The 27322-nt window shown below is 36.5% G+C and overlaps 1 protein-coding gene, 1 non-coding gene and 1 pseudogene across 4 annotated transcripts; 2 read left to right on the plus strand and 1 right to left on the minus strand.

Annotated features, from left to right (window-relative positions):
• Window positions 1-318: 318 nt before the first annotated feature.
• Window positions 319-27292, minus strand: LOC100756845. 3 transcript variants are annotated; one of them, XR_004770414.1, is made up of 5 exons: window positions 25444-27292; window positions 24927-25007; window positions 23745-23802; window positions 15791-15876; window positions 319-907 (listed from the first exon to the last, which is right to left on the minus strand). It is a non-coding gene; the product is annotated as an olfactory receptor 9G4 (transcript). The 3 variants fall into 3 exon arrangements; XR_004770416.1 differs by lacking the exon at window positions 23745-23802; XR_004770415.1 differs by lacking the exon at window positions 23745-23802 and having other exon boundaries at window positions 15791-15880.
• On the plus strand, window positions 2722-6357 carry LOC100758287 (annotated as a pseudogene).
• LOC100757711 (olfactory receptor 1013) lies at window positions 21271-22301 on the plus strand. Its single transcript, XM_035446058.1, has one exon. The coding sequence runs from the start codon at window positions 21384-21386 to the stop codon at window positions 22299-22301; it is 918 nt and encodes a 305-aa protein (XP_035301949.1). The 5' UTR covers window positions 21271-21383.
• Window positions 27293-27322: the final 30 nt, after the last annotated feature.

Consider the following 27322-nt stretch of genomic DNA (forward strand, 5'->3'; position numbering starts at 1 on the left):
AAACAACAGAGCAGAGAAAACCCTGCACAGGTTTACCCAGGTGCATGGTATAGAGTTCCTTCCAAATGTACTCAAGTTGACAATCAAGATTAACCACCTCATGGTATTACTTTCTTCTCATCACTTGTGTATGTTTGGAGCCTTTGAGCTCTATTAGTCTTGGGATACAAACTATATATATATATATATATATATATATATATATATATATATATGCATGTGTGTGTGCAACAGGCATTACTAGACAAAAAATGAATAAAATTGTGTCATTTATAATTGATGAGTCTGCATAGGAAAGTATCTCTTATAATTTTAATCCTTTTTAAATATTTTTATTTATTCTTTGAAAATATCATTCACATATGCAATGTATTTGGATATTAACCACTTTCCTCCATCTTCTACTAGTATTCATCAACTCATCTTTCAATGAATTCATATCCTATTTATTACATATTATTATAATCATTAGTCCCCAAGCTTCAATGAGTTCTGACCATGTGCAAATGGCTGTGCTGGTATCCACTGGAGTATGGATAACCCAGAGGCAGGAACATCCTGAAAGAAAAGTGACACTGTCTCAGAAACCACCAGCTGCCAATCCCTTCTCAGGTAGGAGTGGAGCCATAGAAGCCCTTCCCCATCCTTGCTGAAATTCTGTAGAAGTCTTGTGAAGGAAATCATAGCTGCTCTGAGTTGATGCATGCATTGGCCATCAAATAACCAGAAGACAATGTTTCACAGCTCTCTTCCTCATCCTTCTTGTCTTATATTCTTTCCAACAACACTTCTCTGAGCTCCAGTTGGGTGTGGGTTGATATAGATTGCCCATCTGTGTCTGAATACACCCAATCCCTTATTCTCAGCACTTTGACCAATTATGAGTCTCTGCATTAGCTTCTGTGCACTATACAATAAAAAGAAAAGAAAAACGCTTATCTAATCAAAGTTGAAAGTAGTACAAATCTACAGATATAGACATACATATTAAGAAGGGAATTTGACAACATGATAATTTAGCAAAGCACTATAATAGAGTCTTCCTGGCCTTATGATCTTCCCACACATAGTCTTTTGACCAGAACACAATACCAGATATGAAACTATTCTTGTGAAGCAGGTCTCTAATCAGAATGTGGGAAATTATTTATCTTGCCACTATTAAACCAATTTGAACAACTTGCCTGGTGAGTCCCTATCATGAAATGAAGGGTATATTTATGGGTGAGTTCTTTGATTTCTTTTATTTGCCAGAAACCTGTAGTGTTTCTTCTATGTTTCAGATTACTAACCATAAAAATGAGAATAATCACATTTATACTACAAGAACACTTTATGGCTCACTGAGATTATGTTTATAAAATACTTAGTGAAGTTCTGAACACAACAAAATGCTTAGTAGAAACTAATGTGATAATGTGAATGTTAATAAATTATTCTCACTATGTCATGTTGCCAAAAAGTACAATTACATTAGCCAAAGTTGTCATATTACCAAATAACACATCTTTCTAATGATTTTAAATTCAACAAGTATTGGTAAGTAACAGTAGATGTGACTGTTCCAAAATCTATCTACATAGAAACTCAAAACTAATAAACTTCAGCACAAAGCAGTATGACTAAAGATGCATCAAATTTCATAGAGTGTCCTTCCAGACTGGTAGTGGAGCTCAGTTAGTAGAATGCTTAAATAACATTCATAAATCTTGGGTTCCATGACAGTACACCATAAAAGTGAACAAGTGGTTTATATCTATAATTTCAGGATATGGGTGATGAAGAAAAGATCACAGACATCCTTAGCTACAGAGTAAGCTCAAAGGGATCCTAAAATACATGAGATTCTGTCTCAAAAATTAGTGGTTATAAATTACCAATGTAATAAACTATTATCCCCTGCAAAGCCTCATCACCCTATCAGAACAAACGTGAATTTTAAAAAGAAAGTACATTGAGCACAAAACCTAATTGCACTATCTTGTCCTGATTTTACTAAGGAAATCATTCCAAATATATTTGTTTGACTATAATATTATTTGAAATATGCATTTCTGAGTTTTCAAAAATAGAGTGGTGTTACCATAAATCTTTCTGCCAAAAGCTGCCTGAGCCCCACCGCCATGTGTGAGCTTTACGCCAGCCGCCTGCCTGAGTTAGGCCCAAATAAATATGCAGAAACTTGTATTAGGTTTAATGCTGCTTGGCCAATGACTAGGATTCCTCATCTGTTAGCTCAGTCTTAATTATCATAAATCTTTATATTTTATAAGACTTATCTTATCAGACGCCTTGTTGGCGTCCCTCCTGGCTGGTGGATCACATCCTGCCACTGGAGGAGGAAGGGAAAAAGAGGGCCCTTCCTGTTTCTCTTTCACTTAAATATGAGTCTCCTTGCTATGTCACTTCCTGCCTGGATCAGCACTTCTCTACTACATTTCCTAGAATCCTCTTTGACTCCTTGTTCCATCTAACTTGCTGTCTAATTGGCCAAACAGTATTTTATTCAATAATCAATAAGATAAACATACATAGTAGTACATTCCCCATCAGAGTGGTTTTGTGTAAAGTGGTTTTCTATACATAATAATAAATATCATTTTTTCATTTTACTGTTTTGCATTGAACTAACAAATCAATAGACTTTTGCTTAATTGCCTTTCAGGCACTTTTCAAAACTGTGAGCCCCTGAGATGAAAAAGAAATGTAATCTTTCTGATTACAAGAAAATCTGATCAGGAATAAGTTGCCTGGATTCACCCTGTAGTGTTCTGTTGTGTGTGACTGTGAGAGTTGCAGGTAAGTGTTCTACCTTAGATGGTGATAGTAGAATCTTTCTGGTATTGTTGGTTATCTTTTACATGAAATACATAAAAATCTGGTAGCAGGAATCTTATTGAACACTTCCCTGTTTCAAACATAAGCAACCTCTTCACTTTATTCTCTTGTCTCTAAGTTAACATATCCAAGCCTAAGAGAGCCAAAGAGCCCACCAGAAACTGATAACCTGATGAAAAAGAATGGCTTTCTGATTCAGTAGCAGGTCTCAAAACAAACAAAGAAACAAAAATTTCTGTTGAATAATTCCCAAACCTCAATTTGGTAATTTGTGAAAATATTGCCATTAATACCTCAGAACATAGAATATTAGTGCCCTAAAGATTAAACTAAGTATTACATGTGAATACTAGCTGTGCTTGACTCAGGGCAAACTTGTCTAAATGATTAGTTATGAGTTTTATGCATAAAAAGAGTAAAGACTGTCATTACAAACCAAATTTACATGGTTTTTTGCCAACAGAAAATCTTTGTGTAATTATATCTTATGCTAAAACTATTTTTACTTTGTATGGATTGTTTCACAATAAATGATGCACAATTTCATAGTGAAACTGGAAGACAAATGTCACACAATTTCAATTTTATGTGTAACCTAGAAATGATGAACTTATGGGATCAGAGAGCAGAATTGTGGCTATTAGGCTTCAATGTGGGTCTTTTAACAATGGGGAAACAATTGGTTTAAGGATATAAAACTGCAGTTGGAAAAGAGCCATGGACTCTCTGAAGTCTTGAGATGTACTAAGAGCATGATAAATATGGTTGATAGCAATATGCTATTTTTCAAAAGTTGTGAGATAGTATACTTTAAGTGTTTTCAAAAAATGATGAATATGTGTGATAAAACATGTTAATTGGTTTAATTTAGCCAGGCCATTGTGAACATACTGTATTGTGTATCATAATTGTGCATGACTTTATTTATGAACTAAATAAATGAATGGAGAAAAAAACAATTTCATAGTGAAGAGGAAATAGTTAAATTTATGGAATATTGATGTTAAGTAATGGTTGGTGGTCAGGAGAGAACAGATTTGAAATGAATAAGAAAAGGTCAGGGGTAGATTGCAGTGGATTGCTTGATTAACACATTTTAAAAAGGCATTTGTGAATATGTTAAACATTGAGACTATGGAAGTTAGAACTGTAAAAATACAAGAAGGACAAGCATTTTAAAAACAGGTAGTAATGCATTGAATATATCCTATTCAAGGACATAAAGAGGGTAATGAAAGGAATGGAAAGACGTTTGGGGTTCTAATCAGAGAGGTAATACGGGCCAAGGATACACATATGGCCTCAGTACCTTTGTGAGGATTATGGATATTTCTCAGAATAGGTTGAGAAAAAATTCAAACAAAAATTTTGTTTAGAACAAAAGAACACCATGATAAACAGAATTTTATACATAACCACTCTGGATGCCATGTTGACTCAGGTCTAGTAAAAACAGAATTAGGAGGAAGCACAGAGACTTAAAAATAATACAGGTTAAAGTAAGAACAACAGTGACTTCATGGAGGAGACATATGTTAGAGCAGTGCAACACTGGTTAGATCCTGGGATTGATTTGCTAAATAACCAGAGGCAGTGTGAAACTTAGCACAGAAGAGAATGTGTCTGAATGAATTTCTGAAATGGGGAATAATGCCTCTCTCCTCAGGGTAGAAAGATGGGAAGGGAGCAATGCACAGAACTGCATTTTCCTCAGTTTCTCAGATGACCTCCAGTTAAGGATACTAAGAACCCAAGTACTTAAAGTATATGAGAGAAAGACAACCAACAAATACAGCATTAAAATCTTTCACATGTGTTGAGCATTTAAATCTATCAGGATGTATTCACCAAGGACTTATGGGAATGTTAAGAAGAGGCACAGAAATTGATTCATGAATCTTATTAAAATTCAAAAGTAGGCATAACAAAACTTTGAAGATGAAGTTAAAGAAAGGGAAAAGCAACTCAGGCAGCAATGAGAACAGGCGAACAGGAAAATTAGTTGGTGTTCAGCAGAATGAAGTAACAATGACATCAAATAATATAGTTATCAAGTCAGATAAGGTTCAGATTTAATTACATATTTAGTCACATCAGGCCACTGAATTTGTAGGGAAGTAAGATTCTGACAGCTCCCATTGTCCATATTATGTCTTTGTATATTTTACATATATATATAAATTTGGTTATTAACATTGATATTTAATAATAAGTAAATTTGGTTATTAACATTGATATTTAATAATAAAAATATGAGTTGAGTGTAAAGAGCTTCTCTAGTTTTTTATGACAATAGAAATAAAAACAATATTCCAGAAGTATTATTTGGCTACTAAATAAAAGTTATTTCTAAATAAACCTGTAGAGTGCTTCATCTTTGATTTCTGAGATTACCAGGAGGAATACTCTGATTTACCTGTCTGCTTTTTTTCTCGGCATAGTCATTAGTAAACAATTCTCATTTTCTGTCTTCTAAGGTAAGAAACTTTTCCTTTATGGAGAGGAGCAACCACACAGTATCTGAGTTTATCCTCTTGGGATTTACAACTGACCCCATCATGCAGCTGATACTTTTTGCGATATTTCTCATCATGTACACCTTAACTGTGTTAGGAAACACTACCCTCATCGTGTTGATCTGCAGCAACTCCAGACTCCACACACCCATGTATTTCTTCATTGGAAATCTGTCTTTTCTGGATCTCTGGTTGTCTACTGTCTACACTCCAAAAATCCTAGTGATCTGTGTCTCTGAAGACAAGAGCATCTCCTTTGCTGGCTGTGTGGCTCAGTTCTTCTTCTCAGCTGGACTGGACTACAGTGAGTGTTACCTGCTGGCTGCTATGGCTTATGACCACTAAATGGCTATCGCAAAGCCACTGCTTTATTCTCAGGTCATGTCTATAAAACTATGTGCATTTTTTGTAGCAGCCTCTTACATGGTGGCTTAATTAATTCTTCCATCATCACCAAGAAAACATTTACCTTTAACTTCTGTAATAAAAATGCCATTGATGACTTTTTCTGTGACTTACTTCCCTTGGTGAAGCTGGCTTGTGGTGGGAAGGAAGGATACCAGGCACTGATGTACTTCCTCCTGACCTCCAGTGTCATGATGCCAATTGCCCTAATCCTGGCCTCCTCCTACCTCTTCATCATTGCCACCATCCTGAGAATCTGATCCACCCAGGGCCACCTCAAGTCCTTCTCCACCTGTTCCTTCCACCTCATCTCTGTGACCTTGTACTATGGTTCCATTCTTTACATCTACTCTCGCCCCCGCACCAGCTATTCTTTAGATACAGATAAAATTGTTTCAACATTTTACACTGTGGTTTTTCCCCATGTTGAATCCTTTGATCTACAGCCTGAGGAATAAGGATGTAAAAGAGGCTCTTAATAAACTCTTTAAGTAAATCATTTCCCATATGAGAAGCCCAGAGAACATGAAATGTGCTTATGTGAGTTTTGGTAAGGATGCTGCTAATCTCACCCAAAAGAGTACAAGTATTTCCACCATTCCTGCATGACACTTCAGGAGACTACTAGGGAAGTAGGTTAATGTATGTGAAAATAATTATAATATATGCAGGCTTGTATTGTTGCCACATTTTCTTAGATTACAAATAAAACCCAGAGTAAACAATTCTTTGTCTTACTTTGAAGAGTGCAGCTCATGATTGTATACAGAAAATATGGTGGATTCATGTGCACAATCATTTGTTCTGAATGAGAACATTGTATTGACTTCATTTCACTATTTTCCAATGACTAGAAGTCAGTGTGTCAAACATACTCTTTTAACTTACTATATGTGCAAAACTAGAAAATATAGCAATTTAGAGGTCAAAACTGGTTCCAAAACTAAAACAATTGCAGAAAATGTACTCAAAAATGTGTCAGAATAACGTACTCCTCTCCCCTGCTTTGGAGTCAGGGTTTCTCTGCACATGTACAGAAACTTGATTCCAATGAAATGAAAAGAAAGCAAGTTTCCTTTCTTAATACAGATCAGAAAACATTCAGATACCATGAGCATACATACCACAAGCTGTATGCTCATTTTTTTCTATATGGAAAAGGAACTTTGGCTCCAGTATCATCTATAATTTATAGTAAAGCTAAGAAAGCAGAATGGTAAATATAATCAAGCTGTTACTGAGTTAATGGTACTGACATTTTAGAACATTTAAGACTGTGATGCACTCCTTCATGCTTTATATGGAATGTTTATAACCTTGAAAATTTCAGAGGAATCTTCCACGCTGATTGAAATTTTAGTATAAATTCTTCTGGGAATTTGTTTGTTAAGTGGCAACATTTAAATTCTTAAAATAACTGAAATGAATACTTGTATCTTCAGACATATGAGATATACTAAATTATTTTAATTTTTAGAATTTACTTTTTTCTTTTACATTTTCATTGGTATATATTTATTATATATACTAATGGATTCCATAGAAGCATTTTCATGGAAGCCTATAAATGATGGCGACACTTTTTAAAATCCATTTTTTGATTTCTTGAGATTATAATACATTCACAACAGTTCTCCACATCTTCTTTTCTCCCTCCTATCTTCCCATGTATCCCTCTTTGCACTCGTTCAAATTCATGGTCTCTTTTTTTCAGTAATAGTAACAAACATGCATGTAAATATGTATTCCTAGATACCTAAATACAACCTACTCAATCCATATTTTGTGTGTGTGTGTGTGTGTGTGTGTGTGTGTGTGTGTGTGTGTGTGTGTGTTTTCAGGATTGAATATTTGATAGTGAATAACTAATTGGTGTTGGTGTGCTCTTCCCTGGGAAAGACTGTTTCTCCCACTCACAGTACACCTTAGTTTCCTGTAGTTCCTTGAGTAGAGTTGAGGCCTCATGAGTTTCCCCTTGTTCACTGTAGCATGTCCATTGTTATTTTCATTGTTCAACACATGTTTTATTTGTACAACTTTGCAGGGTGTGTTGTAATTGAGCTTATTTATAAAATGTTTACTACAGTAAACATTTTAAAAGGACACATGACTTTAGAATTACTATTCCATAAGCCTCTTGAACATACACCTTCTACTATAAACTAAGCTGGTTATTGTATTCATTTTCATTCTTCATGGAAATTAATCACTATGATATTTGTGTGGGATATAGGCTCGTATGAAGTCTGGCAGTACATATCTTCCATGTGGCTGAGCATGCTAGAAACCTAGAGCATTTTGTGTTCCACAGAAGTTCAGAGCAATTCTTGGGAATTGATTAATTATCTTTACTTGGGCTTTCAAATGACTTGTTGTCTCAATTCAAATTGCCTTGCCAAATATGCTTCTCTAAAATTTGGTTCTAAACTTAGGACTGGGACAAATTATTTCCTTGAGTTTTAGTAAGAGGCAGGCAGTAACTCTGTAGGCATTAAGCCAAGCTTTCCTCTACTCTATCCTGGGGAAGACTTTTGTGTTCATTTCAGTGTCATCAGAAGAACCCAGGCATGAAAACAAAACCTTGTGTCTACAGAGCATTTTCTTCAAGGCACTACAAACACACACACACACACACACACAGAGAGAGAGAGAAAGAGAGAGAGAGAGAGAGAGAGAGAGAGACGCACACACACTTAAGTTTGTATAAATCTTGCCATTTTTAGCTATAAGGATGGCACTAGGGAATATGGGCCATATGAATTTGTCCGGATGCAAAAAAGCACATACTGCATGAACTCAGATATATATGGTATAAAATTAATAAAACAAATCTACATTATAATAGTAATTTCTGGAACTTGTCATGGCTAGAAAGAATAGATTTGGGACAAAGAAATAATATAATAATTTAAGTTTTCCAAGATGAAAAAATTAGAAATGTGTTTATACCAAGAAACCACTTTAAAAAATAAACCAGAAACTTTAGTGTATACTTGTTATCCCTGTACTAAAGAGACCAAGGTACAAGTATCACTCTGTTTCACTAAATCCAGTATAGCCTACCTGATGGACAATAGGCCAGTCTAAAACAATGCAAGCCAGATTGCTTTGAGGAACATCAAGGATTGTCCTCTGACTCCCACACATGCACACATGTGCACATGCATCCTTTTCCACAATACACCCTCAGACATATGATCTTTTTCTCCTGCATACAAAAACTAAAATAAATTATAAGAGGTTGGAGTTTGAAAAGGTGTAGAAGAAATGTGTGTCCCCAGCCAATCTTGATATTTAAGATAACTTATTTATACACATTAGCATTGTTGCATTGATACTCAACTTGCATTTGTGCCTATACATTTGATGAACCCAATAATTCTATATTTGGGAAAATGATGAAATTCAAGAAGGTAAAGTTGATGGTCTAGTTTGAATAGATAAGTGGCTTGATGAGAAGAAAATCTAGCCCCTCTCTATTCCTATCCCTCTTCCTCTCCCTTTTTCTCCTTTCTTCCCTCCTTCCTTCCTTCCTCCTCTCTCTCTCTCTCTCTCTCTCTCTCTCTCTCTCTCTCTCTCTGTCTCTCAGATGGAAACATCCAATATTTTAAATGGACCTCATTAAAAGATAACCATCTATCCACCCTGATCTTGGACTTCCTTCAACCTGTAAAAATCTGAAAAAGAATAGTATATCATTTAAGACACCACTGCATGGCATCCTGTTATCACAACCCAAGCACAACAAGGCAACATTATCTTCATTCTGCATGTATAGGGACAGATGTCAGATACATCAAACTGATATCAACAGAAAAAGGTAGGATTTATAAATTACTCCAAGGCATCTCTAGCCATGGCAATCACTCTCCAACTTTTTAAGAGACCTTTCTGTTCCTCACATCTTAAAGAGCTGAGCAAATAAGTCTAGGTTGCAGATATTCAGCCAAGGTCACCCTACTCTCCTGAGAGTAGCTGATAATCTAGCGAGGTGGGAAAGGGCACTTCTAAGATGAAGTACTGGGGGAAATAGTCTGCAGGCTGCGTTCACCCCAGAGAATAGGCACAGCTAGTTACACAGGCTCACTGTATCTGTGGGTCAAACAGACTTAAAAGTCAAAATACTTTCACTGGATGCCAATTCTGCTTAGAATTTATTTTACCATTATGGTTTCTCATAAATATGTGATATGAAGGGAGGTGAAGAGGTTGGTCATGGGATACCCACCCTTCACTCCCCAAAAGCTTTTACTTTCTTTCCATGTTTTTCTTTTCTTCTGTAGAACACTCAAGAAATAACCAGTCACAAAACTACTAAATCATCTAGTTTTCTGTCTCTCCTCACTAGGGAGAACACCAATCTCAGAAGGGCATGTTTCATTAATTGGTTTTCACTGCTCACTGTCTTGTTTCTCACGCAGTCCATGAATCACATTTCCTGAGAGGATGAATAAATACACTGAAGAAGAATTTCAATCAAATATATATTGCAGTCCTGTCTAATCATTCCATAAGCCCAAATTCATTGTTTCTTTTCCCATATCTATTGTCATAATCAAACATATGAGTATTGTGTATTCTTCAGAAATACATACCAGACCATTAAAAGAGTAGTTCACAGAATTCAGATGACCACCTTGATGAGAGGAATTTTGTTTCTTTAATATTAGGGTGGTTATGAAGCTCTTGTTGAGCATCACACCATCTGAAGATCTATTAATTTTCTACTTCAGAGTTGGCCACAATGAGACTGAGAACAGTGAATACAAAGACATATCAAAATCCCAGGGCTTCATCTACTTAGCTTAAGTTTTATGTATCATTTAATTACATTATGCTTCAATCATCTCAGGTTTAAAGTAAAATTGATCTTGAGTTTGGGCCTAACCTAAGTTCCAAAGGAAAAACTAAGCTGCCATTCCCCAGATAGCACAGTCCAACCGGGGTTTTTTTCTTGTGTGTGTGTGTGTGTGTGTGTGTGTGAAGCAGGTCTCTCACTGGATTTGAATTCATCAACTAGGTTAGGTTGACTGTACATCAAACCCCAGGATCACCTATCTACATCATCCCAAGTGAGATAACAGCAATGTTCCACCAGTCCAACTTTTTCACATGGGTACTGGCAATTGATTTCAAGTCTAATGTTTACAAGAAAATTACTTTACCAATTAAACCAATTCCACATTCAGCTTATTTAAAAATTCTTCATGAAATTTATTTTGATAATATCCTTCCCTTCCCACAAATCCTCCCTGATCCTTCCCACCCCCTCCCACCCAACTTCATGTTCTTTTGTTCTCTTGCTGTCGCTCTCACTCTCTCCTTGTCAAAGGCATATACCCAAAAGTAGCACATTCATACAAAAAGGACATATGTTCAACAATGTTCATAGCAGCACTATTTGTAATAGCCAGAAACTGGAAGCGGCCTAGATGCCCCTCAACTGAAGAATGGATAGAGAAAATGTGGTACATTTACACAATGGAGTACTACTCAGCAGAAAAAAAAAAAAAAAAAAACAATGGAATCTTGAAATTTGCAGGAAAATGGATGGAACTAGAAGAAACCATTCTGAGCAAGGTAACCCAATCACAAAAAGACAAACATGGTATGTACTCACTCATATGCAGATTTTAGACATAGAGTAAGGATTACCACCCTACAATCCACACTGCCAAAGAAGCTAATAAACATGGAGGTCCCTAAGAGAAACATACATGGTCCCCTGGAGAAGGGGAGAGGTTCAAGATCTGCTGAACAAATTAGGAGCACGGGAAGAGGAGGGAGGGAGCTAGGAGAATGAGAAGGGGAGAACAAGAGGGATGTCAAGGACATGAGGGAGCAGAAAGTTTGAGTCAGGGGAAGAATACACGATAACAAGAATGGAGATATCATAATAAAGGGAGACATTTTTGGATTACAGAGAAATCAGGTACTAGAGAAATGTCTGGAGATCTACAAAGATGACACCAGGTAACTATCTTAGCAACAGAGGAGAAGCTACCTTAAATGCCCTCCCCTGATTATGAGATTGATGACTGACTTATATGCCTTCATCCAGCAGCTGTTGGAAGTAGAAGCAGACACCCATAACTAATCACTGATCTGAACTGGAACCCAGATGCAGAGAAGGACCAGTGAAGAGCACGGAGGTCCAGACCAGGCTGGTGAAACACACAGAAACAGGTGACCTGAACATCCAGGATATCTTGCTCCCAGGTCTGATAGCTGGGATACCATCATGGGACTGATCCAGACCCCAGGAACATGGGTTTCTGTGAGGAAACCTCAGAAATCTATGGAACCTTCTGTACAAGCCCAGTATTTATCCCTAGCATAGGTGTGGACTTTGGGAATCCATTCCATATAGAGGAATACTCTCTGAGCAAAGACACACGGAGGTGGGCCTAGGCCCTATCCCAAAGGATACGAAAGACTCTGATGACACCCTATGTAAGGCCTCGCCATGCAGGGGGAGCAGAAAAGATATGTGACAGATAAGGGTTGGGGGGGGGTAGGGGAGGATGGGTGGGAGAAGGGAACTGGGATTGTCATGTAAAACAATCCTGTTTCTAATTCAAATAAAAAAGTTGGAAAAAATGTAAACCAAGATAAACTAGCATAGAAACAAAAACAAAACAAAACACAAAAAGTATACAAAAGTATGAAATCCTTATTGTATTTGTCAATACATAGCGTGATGCTTGCCATAGAATGTAATTGATGTACACCACTGGAGAAAAATTAGTTTTGTTTTCACAGACAGTATCAATCACAAATAGATTCTTGGTTAGGAGTAGGACTTTGTGTCCATTTACTTAATTTTCTCCATTCTGGGAGTTTGTTTGTTTTGAATTTATATAGGTCTTATGCATGTTGTATAGCCTCTGTGAGTTCATATGTGCATCAGCCCTGTTGTATCTTTAAGACACTACTTACTGGGAGTCATCTACCACCTCTGGCTGTTGTAATCATATATTTCCTCATTAGCATAGGGAAAGGTTTGAAAAAGTCATCTGTCTTAGGACTGAGTGATCTAAGTTTCTTATTCTCTGCACATTGTCCAGTTGTGAGTGTCTGTGTAGAATTCATGTTATTTTGTGTGCTTTATATTTTATTTCCTTTTGATAATTTTTGTCTTATTAGTGTGCTTCCTTGCTCTGATTTTAATAATTTATTTTTAAAGTTTTGAAAGAGAGAACATGAATTTGGAAAGTTGAGAGTTATGGAACCTCTGGGAGAAATTGGAGGGGAAAAGAATATGATCAAAATACATTGTATAGAATTATTTTTATATAAAAAGGTTATGAGGATTGATTCAGACACTTATGCATTCAAGGTAAAAAATTTACCACTGAACTAAATCCTCAGCCTTGGTGCAAGTATTTTGGATACAAACATACTGTGACTTATAAATTAAATGAACACATATACATATTTCCCCTGAGAAATGAGGTTCAAATAACTCCAGAGCAGTTTCATGACTACCTATGCTATTCCCACTAGATTGCCAGTCTTCTGTTTCTGTAGAGGATGAGTTCAGTGCTGGAAGTAAAGGTACCAACAGTGTTTCACGAATTCTATTGTAGATCCAACCTTTTGCTCCACATTATCCAATCAAGTTTCTTATTATGTTGCTGAAGTTGTGAAGTGGGGATAATGATGGTGACACCAAGGATGCTCAAAAGTATTACAAAGCACTGTGTTCTGATGTTTCAAACAATCAATCTTTGTTTTCTTCTAGCATTAGAAAAAGAAAATCAAAGATAAAAATGCTCTTCCAGTCAATTTTTAGTGAGGACTTCAGGGTTTACAAATATCTTCTTTCTTCATTTTTACAATTACTTTTCTTCTATTTATGTGTAGTAACTATGCACAGTAATGAAATATAACATCATAATTCACAGTACTGATAAGAGAGGGTAATTTGGTATGTATTAGTCAGGGTAAAGGAACAGAAATGATAGAATAAACTAATATGTCTACATATTAGTAAGGGATTTATTAGAATGCCTTATAGTCTGTGAGATAAGTAGTCCAAAATGACTATTTCCTGATGGAAAGGTCAAGTATCCAGGAGTTTTTCAATCCATAAGACTGGATGTCCCAACCTGTTGCTAATGTCCCAAGAAGGTCCAAGAGACCAGTTTTCAATCACATTGGAATCCTAAAGTAGACTCTAACAGCAGTGAAGGACTAATTCAAGATAATGGGTTGGCAAATAAAGGGCAAACTGGTAGAAACCACAAGCTTCCTTCTGGCATGTCCTTTTCTGTGGGTTATCATCATAGGTGTAGCCCAGACTTAGTATGAATCTTCCAATATCAAATTATCCAATTTAAGGTGGGTTTCCTACCTCCAATAATAAAGCCAAGAAAAATTCCTCACAGATGTGCCCAATGGCTTGGTTTTTAGTTACCTCCACTGTGGAGAAGTAATCCAATTTCCACATGGTAGACTAAGGCAATCACCCCATTCTAACACTGTTTTACTTCTATAGTCTGTTTACTTAAAGGAATCAGATGCCCAAAATGACCAAGGAAAATCTGAGCTTCAATGCAATAAACTCTTGAATCTCCAGGTAAGAGTGCTCCTTGTCTAGAACTAAAACTAAAAGGCCAGAAGACTTTAAGGTTACAGGAGGAGGAAGGAAAAATTTCCCTAGTGGGTTTCTAGGGGTATCAGTGAATGCAACCATTCCCTTTACCACTCCTTGATTCCTGAACTGGTGCATCCTGATGTGAGATAAATTGTACCATATATTGGGCATTTGTTCAAAAGCATATCCTTCCTGCCATGTAGAGAAATTAACTCTAGCCCTCTAGACTTCCTTCACCTATTGATGCTATAATTGTGTCTTCAAGATGTCATTGCATCATTGTATGAAGCCAGATATATAAGGATTTCAGGGAACACAGACCAATATATTCAATGATCATAGTCCCACTATTACACTTTTATGGCTGTGAAGTGAGTTCATTTGTCAGAAGAAATGTTGCATGTAATACCATGAAGGTGGATAAAGCATTTGGTAAGTTTTGGCATAAGCATTAAATGAAAAAGAAAAAAAGGACCTTAAATCAATAACTAGTATCTATTCCAGTAAAGGCAAAGAATTGTATTTTCTATCAAGAAAGTGGTTCAAAATAATCAACCCACCATCAGGTGGCTGGTTGGTCATACTTAGGGAATGGTGCCATATTAGGGACTCAAAGTTGGTCTCTGCTGTTGGCAGATCTGGCCTTCAGCAGCATCTGTAGCCAGGTCATTCTTGGTAAATGGAAACCCATGTTCATGTGACCATATATAAACTACATCTGTGCCACTGTATCAATTTTTTCCTGGGCCCATTTGGCAAAGGCAGGGATGCCTAGGGAAACAGGCTGACTATCCCCAGAATGGGTGAATCTATATACTTGATTATTGAACTTCTCCTCTGCCAAAGCCACCTTTTGCTGAGTATTTACATGGACACATCCTTTACCCATTCAAAGTGATCTATCCAATTTATCCATGTGTTTGTTCCTAAATGTCTTTCTCACTAGTTTTCCAATCATGCTTCCTCAAAGTTCCTGACAATCCAACCAATCCATTGGCTACAACCCATGAGTCAGTAAATGCGTCAGCTAACTTCTCCTTCCAAGAAAAATGGGCATACTGCCTGAAGTGTGAAGACTTCCCTGCACACTGTGAAGACTTCCCTTCACTGCTGTCTTTCAGGGTCGTCTCAAAAAAGAGATTGTAGAGCAGCAGCTATCCAATTTTGAATAGTACCTGCATAAGGTGAAGAATTATTAATAAACCAGGCTCTAATCTTCTCTTCCTCAGTCAATCAATCATAGGACACACCTCAAAAGGCTATATGTGCATAGGTGGGAAAAGAAGTCATTGCAAGACTAACAGAAACAGGCATTTTGGCAACTTCATGTGACCTGCTAATGTCACAGGACCTGTTCAGTTCTGAACACATGCACATTACTTCCATTTGATAATAGATTGCTTTATGAATTGGTGGGTCAGATAGTACTTACCTCATGATTGTCAGCTTAGTTCATCTAGAAAGTAGGTGGTCCATTTTCAAAGTTTCAGTTCCCAAAGCCCAACTCTAGGTCCAGAGCTGTCTCTCAAAGGAAGAACAGTAGTTTACAGATTATGGTAAAGCTTTTTTGCAAAACCCCAAGCTTTCCTCTGTGATTAACCTCTAGGGGCCTGACATAGACTCTCCAAACAGCATCTCATCTGTCATAGAAACCTGCAAGCAGCGTGGACATGTTGAAAAACTTTCTTCTGTTCCAGGCCCCATACAGAGTTAGCAGCCTTCAATTTTATTAGAATATGGGCCATAGTAACACACCCAAATGAGGAATGTGTTTCTTTTAGAATCTAAATAGGACTACTAAGTGTTACACTTCTTCCTTTGTGGTCAGATAAGCAGGCTCACACAAAGATGGAAAGGGCAATATTATAGGATGAGGAAGTTGGGATGCAGCCTCTGCTAAGAGTAAAGAGACTATCTCAGGTGAGATTAAACCCTTCAGAATCTGGGGGTTAAAAGTTCACAACCTTGGTAGAGTCTTTCCACATGTCCCCATCCCAATTTACAGGAACCCATTCATTATCAGTCAGTGAGTGCCCTTACATTAGCCTCTAAGACCCTCTGAGTCTGGGACTTGAATTATAGCTGGAATTCAGCCATAATTCTTAAGCAAGTTTCATTTTGATTTTCTGAAAATTGAGCTTTATGATTTCTAGAAAAAGATTCTCTTCCAGGCCACACTTGGAAAATTTAGATTGTGTATGTGTCAGTCAATTATATTCCTCAGTTCATTCTTTGACATTGTATCCTGAAAGTTGCTTAATTTTATCTCAAAATTCATACATTTTCTTAGTTACTTTATCCAGAAATGCTAGAAACAACCAAACAGCATCAGTATTTACTTATTTTTCTACAAATTGTCAAGAATTTTATATACAGTGTCCCTAAATTCCTTATTCCAGAGGAAACCCATCAGATATTTGCTAAAGATAGGTGTTCAGTGTTCTCCATATTACCAAGGGAGCCCACAGTAACTGTAGTTTTTGACAAATTGCCAAGACTTCTCCAGGTACTTAAAAAAATCGTACTTACTATTCCTTTTCCCTAGAAACATTCATAGTATGACAATCTGTATTAGACAGGGTTCCCCCAAGGAACATAAATAATAACTTTATTTGAGTTATTTACAGATTTCAGTACAAGTAGCTCAACAATAACCATCTCCTGACAGAATATCTGAGGATTCAGTAGGTATCCCCTCCAAGATACTGGATGTTCCAATAATTCAAGACAACTGTTAGTTTTCATTTGACATTGGAATACTAAAGGAATATGTTCTAATACGTGTGAAGGAATGGGTCAGGATAAATGAAATCACCAGTGAAAGTGGGGGCAAGCAGAGGGAAGTCAAATCTCCCTTCTGCCATGTCCTCTACAGGATGTCACGAAAAGATATGTCTGAGATTTAAGGTAATTATTCTATTCTCAAATAACAGAGGCAAGAAAAATCCCCAACAGGTATACCCAGCTGCATGGGTTACAGTTACTCCCAAATGTACTCAAACTGACAATCAAGATTAACAAAACATGGTAATACCTCCTCCTCAGCACTCCTGTATGTTTGGAAACTTTAAGCTCTATTCGTCTAATATATATTACAGATATTACTAGCCCAAAATGAATAAAATCATGTCATTTGTTATTGACATATCTGCATAGGAAAGTATCTTTTATCATTTTAATCATGTTTAAATATTTTTACTTATTCTTTGAAATTTCATTCACATATGCAATGAATTTTGATATCAAGCAGACCCCTCCAACTTCCACTAGTTGGGAATCCATCTTTCCCTGACTTCATATCCCTTTTATTAACTATTATTTTCATTAGTCCCCTAGCTTCAATTATTCTGACCATGTGCAAATGGCTGTGCTGACATCCACTGGGGCATGGACAACCCAGAGGCAGACACATAATGAAAGAAAAGGGACTCTCAGGAACCACCAGCTGCCAATCCCTTCTCAGGTAGGAGTGGAGTGAAGCCCCTCTCCATCCTTGCTGAAATTCTGGTGGTTTTGATCTTGTGCAAGTCTTGTGAAGAAAATCATAGCAGCTGTGAGCTGATGTGTGCATTGGCCATTCCATAACCAGAAGACAATGTTTCACAACACTCTTCCTCATCCTTCTGTCTTATATTCTTTCCAACTCCTCTTCTATTTGCTGTGGTTGGGCAAGGGTTGATATAGCTTGCCTATCTATGTCTGAATACTCACAATCCCTTATTCTCAGCACTTTGACCTATTATGAGTTTCTGCATTACATTCTGTTCATTACAAAAAAAAAAGTTTGTCTAACGAAAGTTGAAAATAGTAAAAATCTACAAATATAAACATATGTTTTAAGAAGGGAATTTGACAACATGAAAATTTAGCAAAGCACTATATTAGAGTTTCCCTGGACTTATGATCTTCCCAGCCACAGCCTTTTGACCAGAATATAATAACAGAAATTAAACTACTCTTGTGACCCAGGCCTCAGATCCGGTCAGAATATGAAAAATTATTTATCATACTACTATTAAACCAATTTGAACAGTTTGCCTGATGAGTCCCTATTATGGCATGAAGGGTATAGTTATGGGTAAGTCCTTTGATTTCCTTTATTCTCCAGAAACATGCAGTGTTATTTCTATGTTTCAGATGATTAATCATAAAAATGTGAATAATCACATTTATACCACAAGATCATTTTCTGGCTCACTGAGAATATGTTTATGAAGTACTAAGCAAAGTACCCAAAACTAAAAAAACCCTTGGAAGAAACTAGTAGGATAATGTCAATGTTAATAAATTACTCTCACTATGTCACGTTGCTGAAAAAGAACAATGACATTAGCCAAAGTTGTCTTATTACCAAAAAAAGCCATCTTTCTAATGATTTTAAATTCAAGAAATGATTGGTAAGTCATAGTAGAGGTGACTATTCCAAAATCTATCTAAATAGAAACGCAAAACTAGTGAACTTCTCAGAGGGAGCCACTATAGGTCCGAAAAGAGATCTGGAACTAGGGAGATCTCCAGAGACCTACAAGGATGACACGATCTGACTGTCCAGGCAGTGGAGGAGAGGATGGCCTAGAAGCCCTTCCCCTAGAATGAGATTGATGACTACTCTCTATGCTATCCTAGAGTCCTCATCCAGTGACTGATGGAAGCAGAGACAGACATCCACAGAAATACACTGAGCTGAAATCTGGAACCTAGTTGAAGAGAGGGAGGAATGAAGAATGAAGGGGTCTGCACCAGGTTGGAGAAACCCACAGAAACAGTTGGCCTGAAAAAGGGAAAGCATATCGATCCCAGACGCTCTTTGGGAGGCCAGTACGGGACTGATCCAGCCCCCTGATCATGGATGCCAATGGGGAGGCCGCTGCACTCCTGGAGCCTCCGGAGGTGGACTGGCCTTTTGCCCTGGTGTGTGTTGGGGACTTTGAGAGCCCATCCCACTTGAAGGGATGCGCTCTGTCTCTGGACACATGGGGAGGGGCCTAGGCCCAGCACAGGAAGATTTGGTGGACTTTGTGGAGCCCCGGTTGGGGGCCCTACCCTGCCTGGGGAGTGGTGGGTGGATGGGGTGGGGGGTAGGTTGGAGGTGGGGGAGAAGGAATGGGGGTGAGGGGAGGGAGAGGGAGAGGGGACTTACATGTGAAACAAGCCTGTTCCCTAACTTGAATTAATAATAATAATAATAATAATAATAATAATAATAATAATAATAATAAAACTAGTGAACTTCATCCCAAAGCAGTATGGCTAAATATCTAACAAATTTCATAAGAGTATCATTCAGAACTGGAAGTGTATTTCAGTCAGTAGAATTCTTATCTAATATTCATAAAATCTTGGATTCCATCCCAGCACACCATAAAGGTGTACAAGAGGTAGATATCTGTAATTGCTGAATATGGGTGATGAAGAAAGGAAGATGAGAAGTTCATAGACATTCATAGCTACAGAGTAAGCTCAAAGAAAGTTTAAAATACAAGAGACTCAGTCTCAAAAATTAGTGGTTATAAATTATGGATATGCTAAACTATTATCCTCTGCAAGTCCTCATCATCCTATCAGAACAAACATGAATTTTAAACAGAAAGTGCATTGGACACAAAATCTAATTACACTATCTTGTCCTGATTTTACCAAGGTAGTTACTTCCATACATATTTGTTTGACTATAATATTATTTACAATATGTATTTCTGAGTCTTTGAAAATAGAGTGGTTTTGAAAAGAGTGGGTTTCTATGCATAATAATAAACATCATCTTGTTAATTTTACTATTTTGCATTGAACTAGCAAATCAACAGACTTTTGCTTAATTGCTTATCAGATACTTTTCAAAACTGTGAGCCCCTGAGATGGGAAAGAAATCGTGTACACAAGGGAATCTGATCAGGAATAAGTTGCCTGGATTCACCCTGTAGTGTTCTGTTGTGTGTGACTGTGAGAGTTGCAGGTAAGTGTTCTACATTAGATGGTGATGGTAGAATCTTTCTGGTATTGTTGGTTATCTTTTACAAGAAATACATAGGAATCTGGTAGCAGATGATTTGGTCAGTTCTTAAGAAATTTTATTGAAGACTTCCTGGTTGCAAACATCCACTACCTCTTTGGTTTATCCTCTGGTTTGTAGATTATCAAAGCCTAAGTGAGCCACAGAGCCTACCAGATAAAACTGATAACCTGATGAAAAGGAGTGGCTTTCTGATTAAGTAGCAAGTCTCAAAACAAACAAATTAAAATTTCCTGTTGAATAATTACCAAACCTCAATTAGGTAATTTGTGAAAATATTGAAATTAATACTTCAGAACATAGAATATGAGTGCCCTAAGGAATAAACTAAGTACTACATGTGAATACTAGCTGTGCTTGACTCAGGGCAAATTGGTCTAAGTGATTAATTATGAGTTTTATGAATAAAAACAGTAAGGACTGTCATCAGAAGCCAAATTTTAAAGTTTTTTCAACAGACAATCTTTTGTAGTTATATCTTGTGCTAAAACTACTTTTACTTTGTATGAATTGTTTCACAAAAAATGATACACAATTTCATAGTGAAGAGGAAAAGAGTTAAATTTATGGAATATTGATACTAAGTAATGGTGAGTGGTCAGGAGAGAACAGATGTGAAATGAATAAGAAAAGGTCAGGGGGTAGATTGCAGGTGATTGCTTGATTAGCACAATTTATAAAGGCATTTGAGACTATGTTAAACACTGAGACTATGAAAGTTACACCTGTAAAAATACAAGAAGGACAAGCATTTTAAAAACAGGTAGAAACAACTACTAATGCATTGAATATATCCTATACAAGGCCGTAAAGAGGGTAATGACAGGAATGGAAAGAAGTGTAGGAGATCTGATCAGAGAGGTAATTTCTAAATGAACCTGTAGAGTGTTGCATCTAAGATTTTCATGATTACCAGGAGGAATAGTCTGATTTGCCCTTCTGCTATTTTTTTTCAGCTTAGTCATTAGTAAACAATTCTCATTTTCTGTCTTCTAAGGTGAGAATCTTTCCCTCCATGGAGAGGAGCAACCACACAGTATCTGAGTTTATCCTCTTGGGATTCACCTCTGACCCCATTGTGCAGCTGGTCCTGTTTGTGATGTTTCTCATCATGTACACCTTAACTGTGTTAGGAAACACTACCCTCATCATATTGATTTGCAGTGACTCCAGACTCCACACACCCATGTATTTCTTCATTGGAAATCTGTCTTTTCTGGATCTCTGGTTGTCTACTGTCTACACTCCAAAAATCCTAGTGATCTGTGTCTCTGAAGACAAGAGCATCTCCTTTGCTGGCTGTGTGGCTCAGTTCTTCTTCTCAGCTGGACTGGACTACAGTGAGTGTTACCTGCTGGCTGCTATGGCTTATGACCGCTATGTGGCCATCGCAAAGCCACTGCTTTATTCTCAGGTCATGTCTATAAAACTATGTGCATTTTTTGTAGCAGCCTCTTACATGGGTGGCTTCTTTAATTCTTCCATCATCACCAAGAAAACATTTACCTTTGACTTCTGTAATGACAACATCATTGATGACTTTTTCTGTGACTTACTTCCCTTGGTGAAGTTGGCTTGTGGTGGGAAGGAAGGATACCAGGCACTGATGTACTTCCTCCTGACCTCCAATGTCATGATGCCCATTGCGCTAATCCTGGCCTCTTACCTGGTCATCATTGCCACCATCCTCAGAATCCGATCCACCCAGGGCCGCCTCAAGGCCTTCTCCACCTGTTCCTCCCACCTCATCTCTGTGACCTTGTACTATGGTTCCATTCTTTACATCTACTCTCGCCCCCGCACCAGCTATTCTTTAGATACAGACAAAATTGTTTCAACATTTTACACTGTGGTTTTCCCCATGTTGAATCCTTTGATCTACAGCCTGAGGAATAAGGATGTAAAAGAGGCTCTTAATAAACTCTTTAAGTAAATCATTTCCCATATGAGATGCTCAGAGAACATGAAATGTGCTTATGTGAGTTTTGGTAAGGATGCTGCTGATCTCACCCATAAATTAAGTACAAGTATTTCCACCATTCCTGCATGACACTTCAGGAGATCTACTAGAGAATGTAGGTTAATGTGTGCAAAAATATTTAATTATAAAATATGCAGTTATTGTTGCTACATTATCTTACACTACAAATGAAACCCAGAGTTAACAATTCATTATCTTGCTTTGAAGAGTAGCAGCTCACTATTCTAGCAGAAAATTTGGTTTATTAGTACATGGAGAACAGTATATATACAGTCATTTGTTCTGAATGAGAACAATGTATTAACTTCATTTCACTATTTTCCAATGACTAGATGTCAGTGTGTCTAATGTATCATTTTATCTTACTATATAAGCAAAACTAGGCAGTATACCAATCTAGAGGCAAAAGACTATTTCCAAAACTAAAACTATTTTAGAAAATGTACTCTTACAACTATCTATGTTAGCAACACATAACCATACCTCCTGCTTTGGAGTCAGGGTTTCTCTGCACCGTGTACAGAGACATAATTCTAATCATTTTAGAAGCAAATATGTTTCCTCTTCTAAATACAAATCAGAAAATATTCAGATTCTATGAGCATGACTGAGTGAGATTTATGCTCCTTTTCTCTATATATGGATCAGGAATCTTGGTTCCAATATCATTCATAAATGATACAGGTAGAAAAATCAGAAAGATAAGTACAGTCAAGCTATGATTGAGTTCATGGTACTGACTTTTTATAACATCCAAGACTATGGTAAGCTCCTCAATGCTTTATATGGAATGTCTAAAACCTTGAAATATTCAGAGGGATCTTCTACACTAGTTTGAAATTTTAGTATAAACTCTTCATGGAATTTGTTTATTGTTTGCAACACTTAAATTCTTAACATAAGTGAATTACATAGTTGTATCTTCATACATACAAGTTTTAATAATTTTAATTTGCAGAATTTACTTTTTCCTTTACATTTTCATTGTTATATATTCATTATACATAGAAATGGATTCCATAGGAACATTTTATGGAAGCCTGTAAACTGTGGTGCCCCTCTAAAAAAGCCATTTTTATTTCTTGAGATTATAATATATTTATGTCATTTCTTCACATCCCCTTTTCTCTCTTCATATCCTCCCATGTATCCCTCTCTGTACTCTTTCAAATTCATGGTTCTTTTTCATTAATAGTAACATACTTGCATATAAATATGTATTCCTAGATACCTAAATACAACCTGCTCAATCTGTGTAGTGTGTGTGTGTGTGTGTGTGTGTGTGTGTGTGTGTGTGTGTGTGTGTGTTCAGGGTTGACCATTTGATTGTGAATAACTAATTTGTATTGGTGTGCTCTTCCCTGGGAAAGACTATTTCTTCCTCTCACAGCATACCTTACTTGCCTGTAGTTCTTTGAGTAGACTTGAGGCCTCATGAGCTTCTCCATGATCACTGTAAAATATCTCTTGTTATTTCCACTGTTCATTACAACTTTGCAGGGTATGTTGTAACTGAATGTTTTTATAAAATGTTTATTACAGTAAACATTTTTAAAGGACATATGACTTTAGAGTTACTATTCCATAAGTATCTTAAACACAAGCATTCTACTATAAACTGAACTGGCTGCTCTATTCATTTGCATTCATAGTAGAAATTAATCAATGTGATATTGGTATGGTGCACAAGCTCATATAAATGCTATCAGTCTATTCAATGTTGCTGAGCAGGCCAGAGACCTAGAGCATTTTGTGTTCTACAAACGTTCAGAACAGTGATTCTCACAATTCCCTATCACTTGTACTGTTGGGAATTGACTATTTTTTTTTTTAGCTTGGGCCTTTGATTGATTGGTTGTCTCATTTCAAATTGCCTTGCCATATACTCTTCTCTAAAATTTGTTTCTAAAATTAGGACTAGGCCAAATTGTTTTATTGGGTTTTAGTATGAGGCAGTCAGTAAACTCTGTAGGCGTTAAACCAGGCTTGCCCCTTTCTTCTCTATCCTGGGAAACAATAATCTATTTATAGTGATATGCCTGAATGCACTTGTAAAATGCACTACAAACTACCTCTACAAACATTTATTAAGTAGTACTTTATTGATAAGTATAGTATAGGGTGTTATGGTAGGACTCAGATATATATATATATATATATATATATATATATATATTAAACAAAACAATATATATATATATATATATATTAAACAAAACCAACACAGACTCAGTTATCTTGTGGCTTATGTTTAGGAAACTATTTAGGAAACATAAAATCACAAGTTCATGAAATTTTACAACATAGGATATAATAAAAATACAAAACCTGTTTACTTTGAAAGAGTTCTAATGGATTTTGTTTTATTCAGTTACTACAAAGTCAGATTCTCGGAGAATAGTGGATGCATCCAAATTTAAACATGTGTCAACTTGACTTTCTCTATTTATTTAAAACCATGCAATTAGATTAGCATTTTCATTCTAATTAATATCCATTCTGCTTAAACTGCATTGGAGGATGATACCAATACTACATGAAATTGTAGGTGTTCAGTAAAATAACTCTCCAACTTACAAGTTTGACTTCCATGGAGCAGGCAAATGGAGTTGACAGAGCTCACTGGTTATCTTTGGACAGTTTTTTTTTTCTTAATGTCTGGACATAATCACAACAAAAGTAGGATTTAGACCATAAGTATGCATAACAAAGAATCTACTTTATGCTTTCTCCCCAATCCTCCAAATTGAGCCCTCTTGCATTCATAAATCTGAGTCTCCGTGAAAAAGCAAATGTGGTGAAAGGCTGTTGCAATTGTGCCCAGCACTGTCAAGACCCCCGCTTCTTCTAATCCAGACAAAGTCAGACATGTCACCACGTGAATAAAGCTCCTGTTATTCTTTTGAAAAAAATATTCCATAGATTCCTGAGATTACAGTGTAATTATATCATTTCCTTTTCCCTTTTCCTGCCTCAAAATCTTCCTCACAAATTCTCCTTGCTCTCTTTAAAATCTGTTTACTTTTTCCATTTATTCTTCTTTCTTTTTTTAATTAATTTCTATTTAAATTAAAAACAATCTTATTTTACATACCAATCCCAGTTCCTTCTTCTCCTGTCTGCCCACTCCACCTGCCATCTTCCAATCCTAATCCCCATACACTTCTATGGGTATAAACACAGATATTAAACAGTATGTGTGCTTTGGCTTTATCATATCTTTCTATAAAGCTGTCATTTGAGTAGCTATGAAAAAAAGATAAAATTTCCCATTTCTCTCCAATGCCAAAACATTGGCAAAGGGAATTAGTTTTTCTGACTATGAGAAATAAAAATATTGAATATTATAGAAAAGTATGTGATGAGAATAATAACAATATGAGCACACGAAGTCAAGCAGCCATCAGGAATGAGTGAGAAAACAAATATCTCTTGTTATTGAAGGTTGAAACAACAGACCCCACTAGCACAATGAAGTAATGAGAAAATAGAAGTTCTGTGAGAAAAAAATATTCAAGAATATTTGCATCTTTTGATTTCATATTATTTTTAAAAACCTACAACTTAATACCATTTTTCAGTTATATTTGACTTTTTTGAAATCCACAGATATATGAACTAGATATAACTAGGCCTACTGTTTTATGAAAAAGTTGTGCTACTTCATTTCATTTTGATAAGCTTTCTTTGCGTAGAGAAAAGTGCATTTGTGTGTTACATCACAAGGCAGCCTATTGTTCTACCATTCACACTGCAACTACTTATGCAAAAGCTTGATGCAACACAAGTTATATTTAAATAAAAATGTTACAACTTAATGTTTTTTGTGCAAATGTACTTTGAGATTACAATTCAAAGGTATGAGTTTAGAGAATAGAATAGTGTGTTATCTGATTGGCATACACTTATAGGCTAATATAGTCTCTAGCAATAACAAGTATGTTTGGTACCCAGGTTTTCAAGGCAGGCCTCTACTGTTGCTCATAAGGTAGATTTCAGAAAAAGACTGAGGACATGTATGATATCCAAAATGAATGACAAACTTTTATTTTCATACCAAAAAATGTTATTTAAAATCACACGAGTTTCTTCAAAGAAGAAAATACCTATGAACACTACAATATCCATATCCATCAGACCAAGAAGTCCTGAAATGTACATTAATGTCACTTCTACTCTACAGATAACAAACAACCATCTACTTCTACTTCAGGGACACTCAATTGGAGGTAATTGGTGCTTGTTACTACAAACCTATAGGTGGTGAGCCAATACAGCCTAGTGGAGAACCTGCTGCTGCCACTTCCCTAAAGAAATACAATTTCTAACTGCATTATAAATGTTATCCTTCAAGGACAATATTGAAGAGGTATGGATAGAGTGGACAGCCTTGTCTTGTCCCTGATTTTAGCGGAATTGGATTGAGGCTTTTCTACATTTAATTTGATGTTGGCTGTTGGCTTGCTGTATATTGCTTTTATTATGTTGACGTATGTCCTGTTATCCCAGGGCCTGCACTGATATGCACTAGATCTGATGCATATATATTATAGCTTTCAGTTGAGTATTTGTATGGGACTCTGAGTGTATGTGAATGAGGATCTCTGGTTCTTGTGCCTTCGCTTGGGCTCTTTTCCTTCTGTTGGGTTGCCTTGTCCAAATTTGATACAATGGTTTTTGTTTTATCTTTATTGTATTTTATTTTGCTATGCTTGTTGTTATCTCTTAGAAGCCTGTTATTTTCTAATGAGAGACAGAAAGTGAGTGGATCTGGATGGGAGGGACAGTAGGGAGGGACTGAGGGGCAATTGTAACAGGAGAAGGAAATATAAACAAGATACATTGTGTATGTATTGTATAAGAAAAATCTATTTTCAAAGTTTTTATATGGTAATACATTGAAAAAGAAGGACATTACTTGTATCCTTTGTATTATCATTATAGGCAAGACTACAATGTGAACTGTGCAATAC

Source organism: Cricetulus griseus, chromosome 6, assembly GCF_003668045.3.
Source record: "Cricetulus griseus strain 17A/GY chromosome 6, alternate assembly CriGri-PICRH-1.0, whole genome shotgun sequence".
NCBI classification, from domain to species: Eukaryota; Metazoa; Chordata; class Mammalia; order Rodentia; family Cricetidae; genus Cricetulus; species Cricetulus griseus.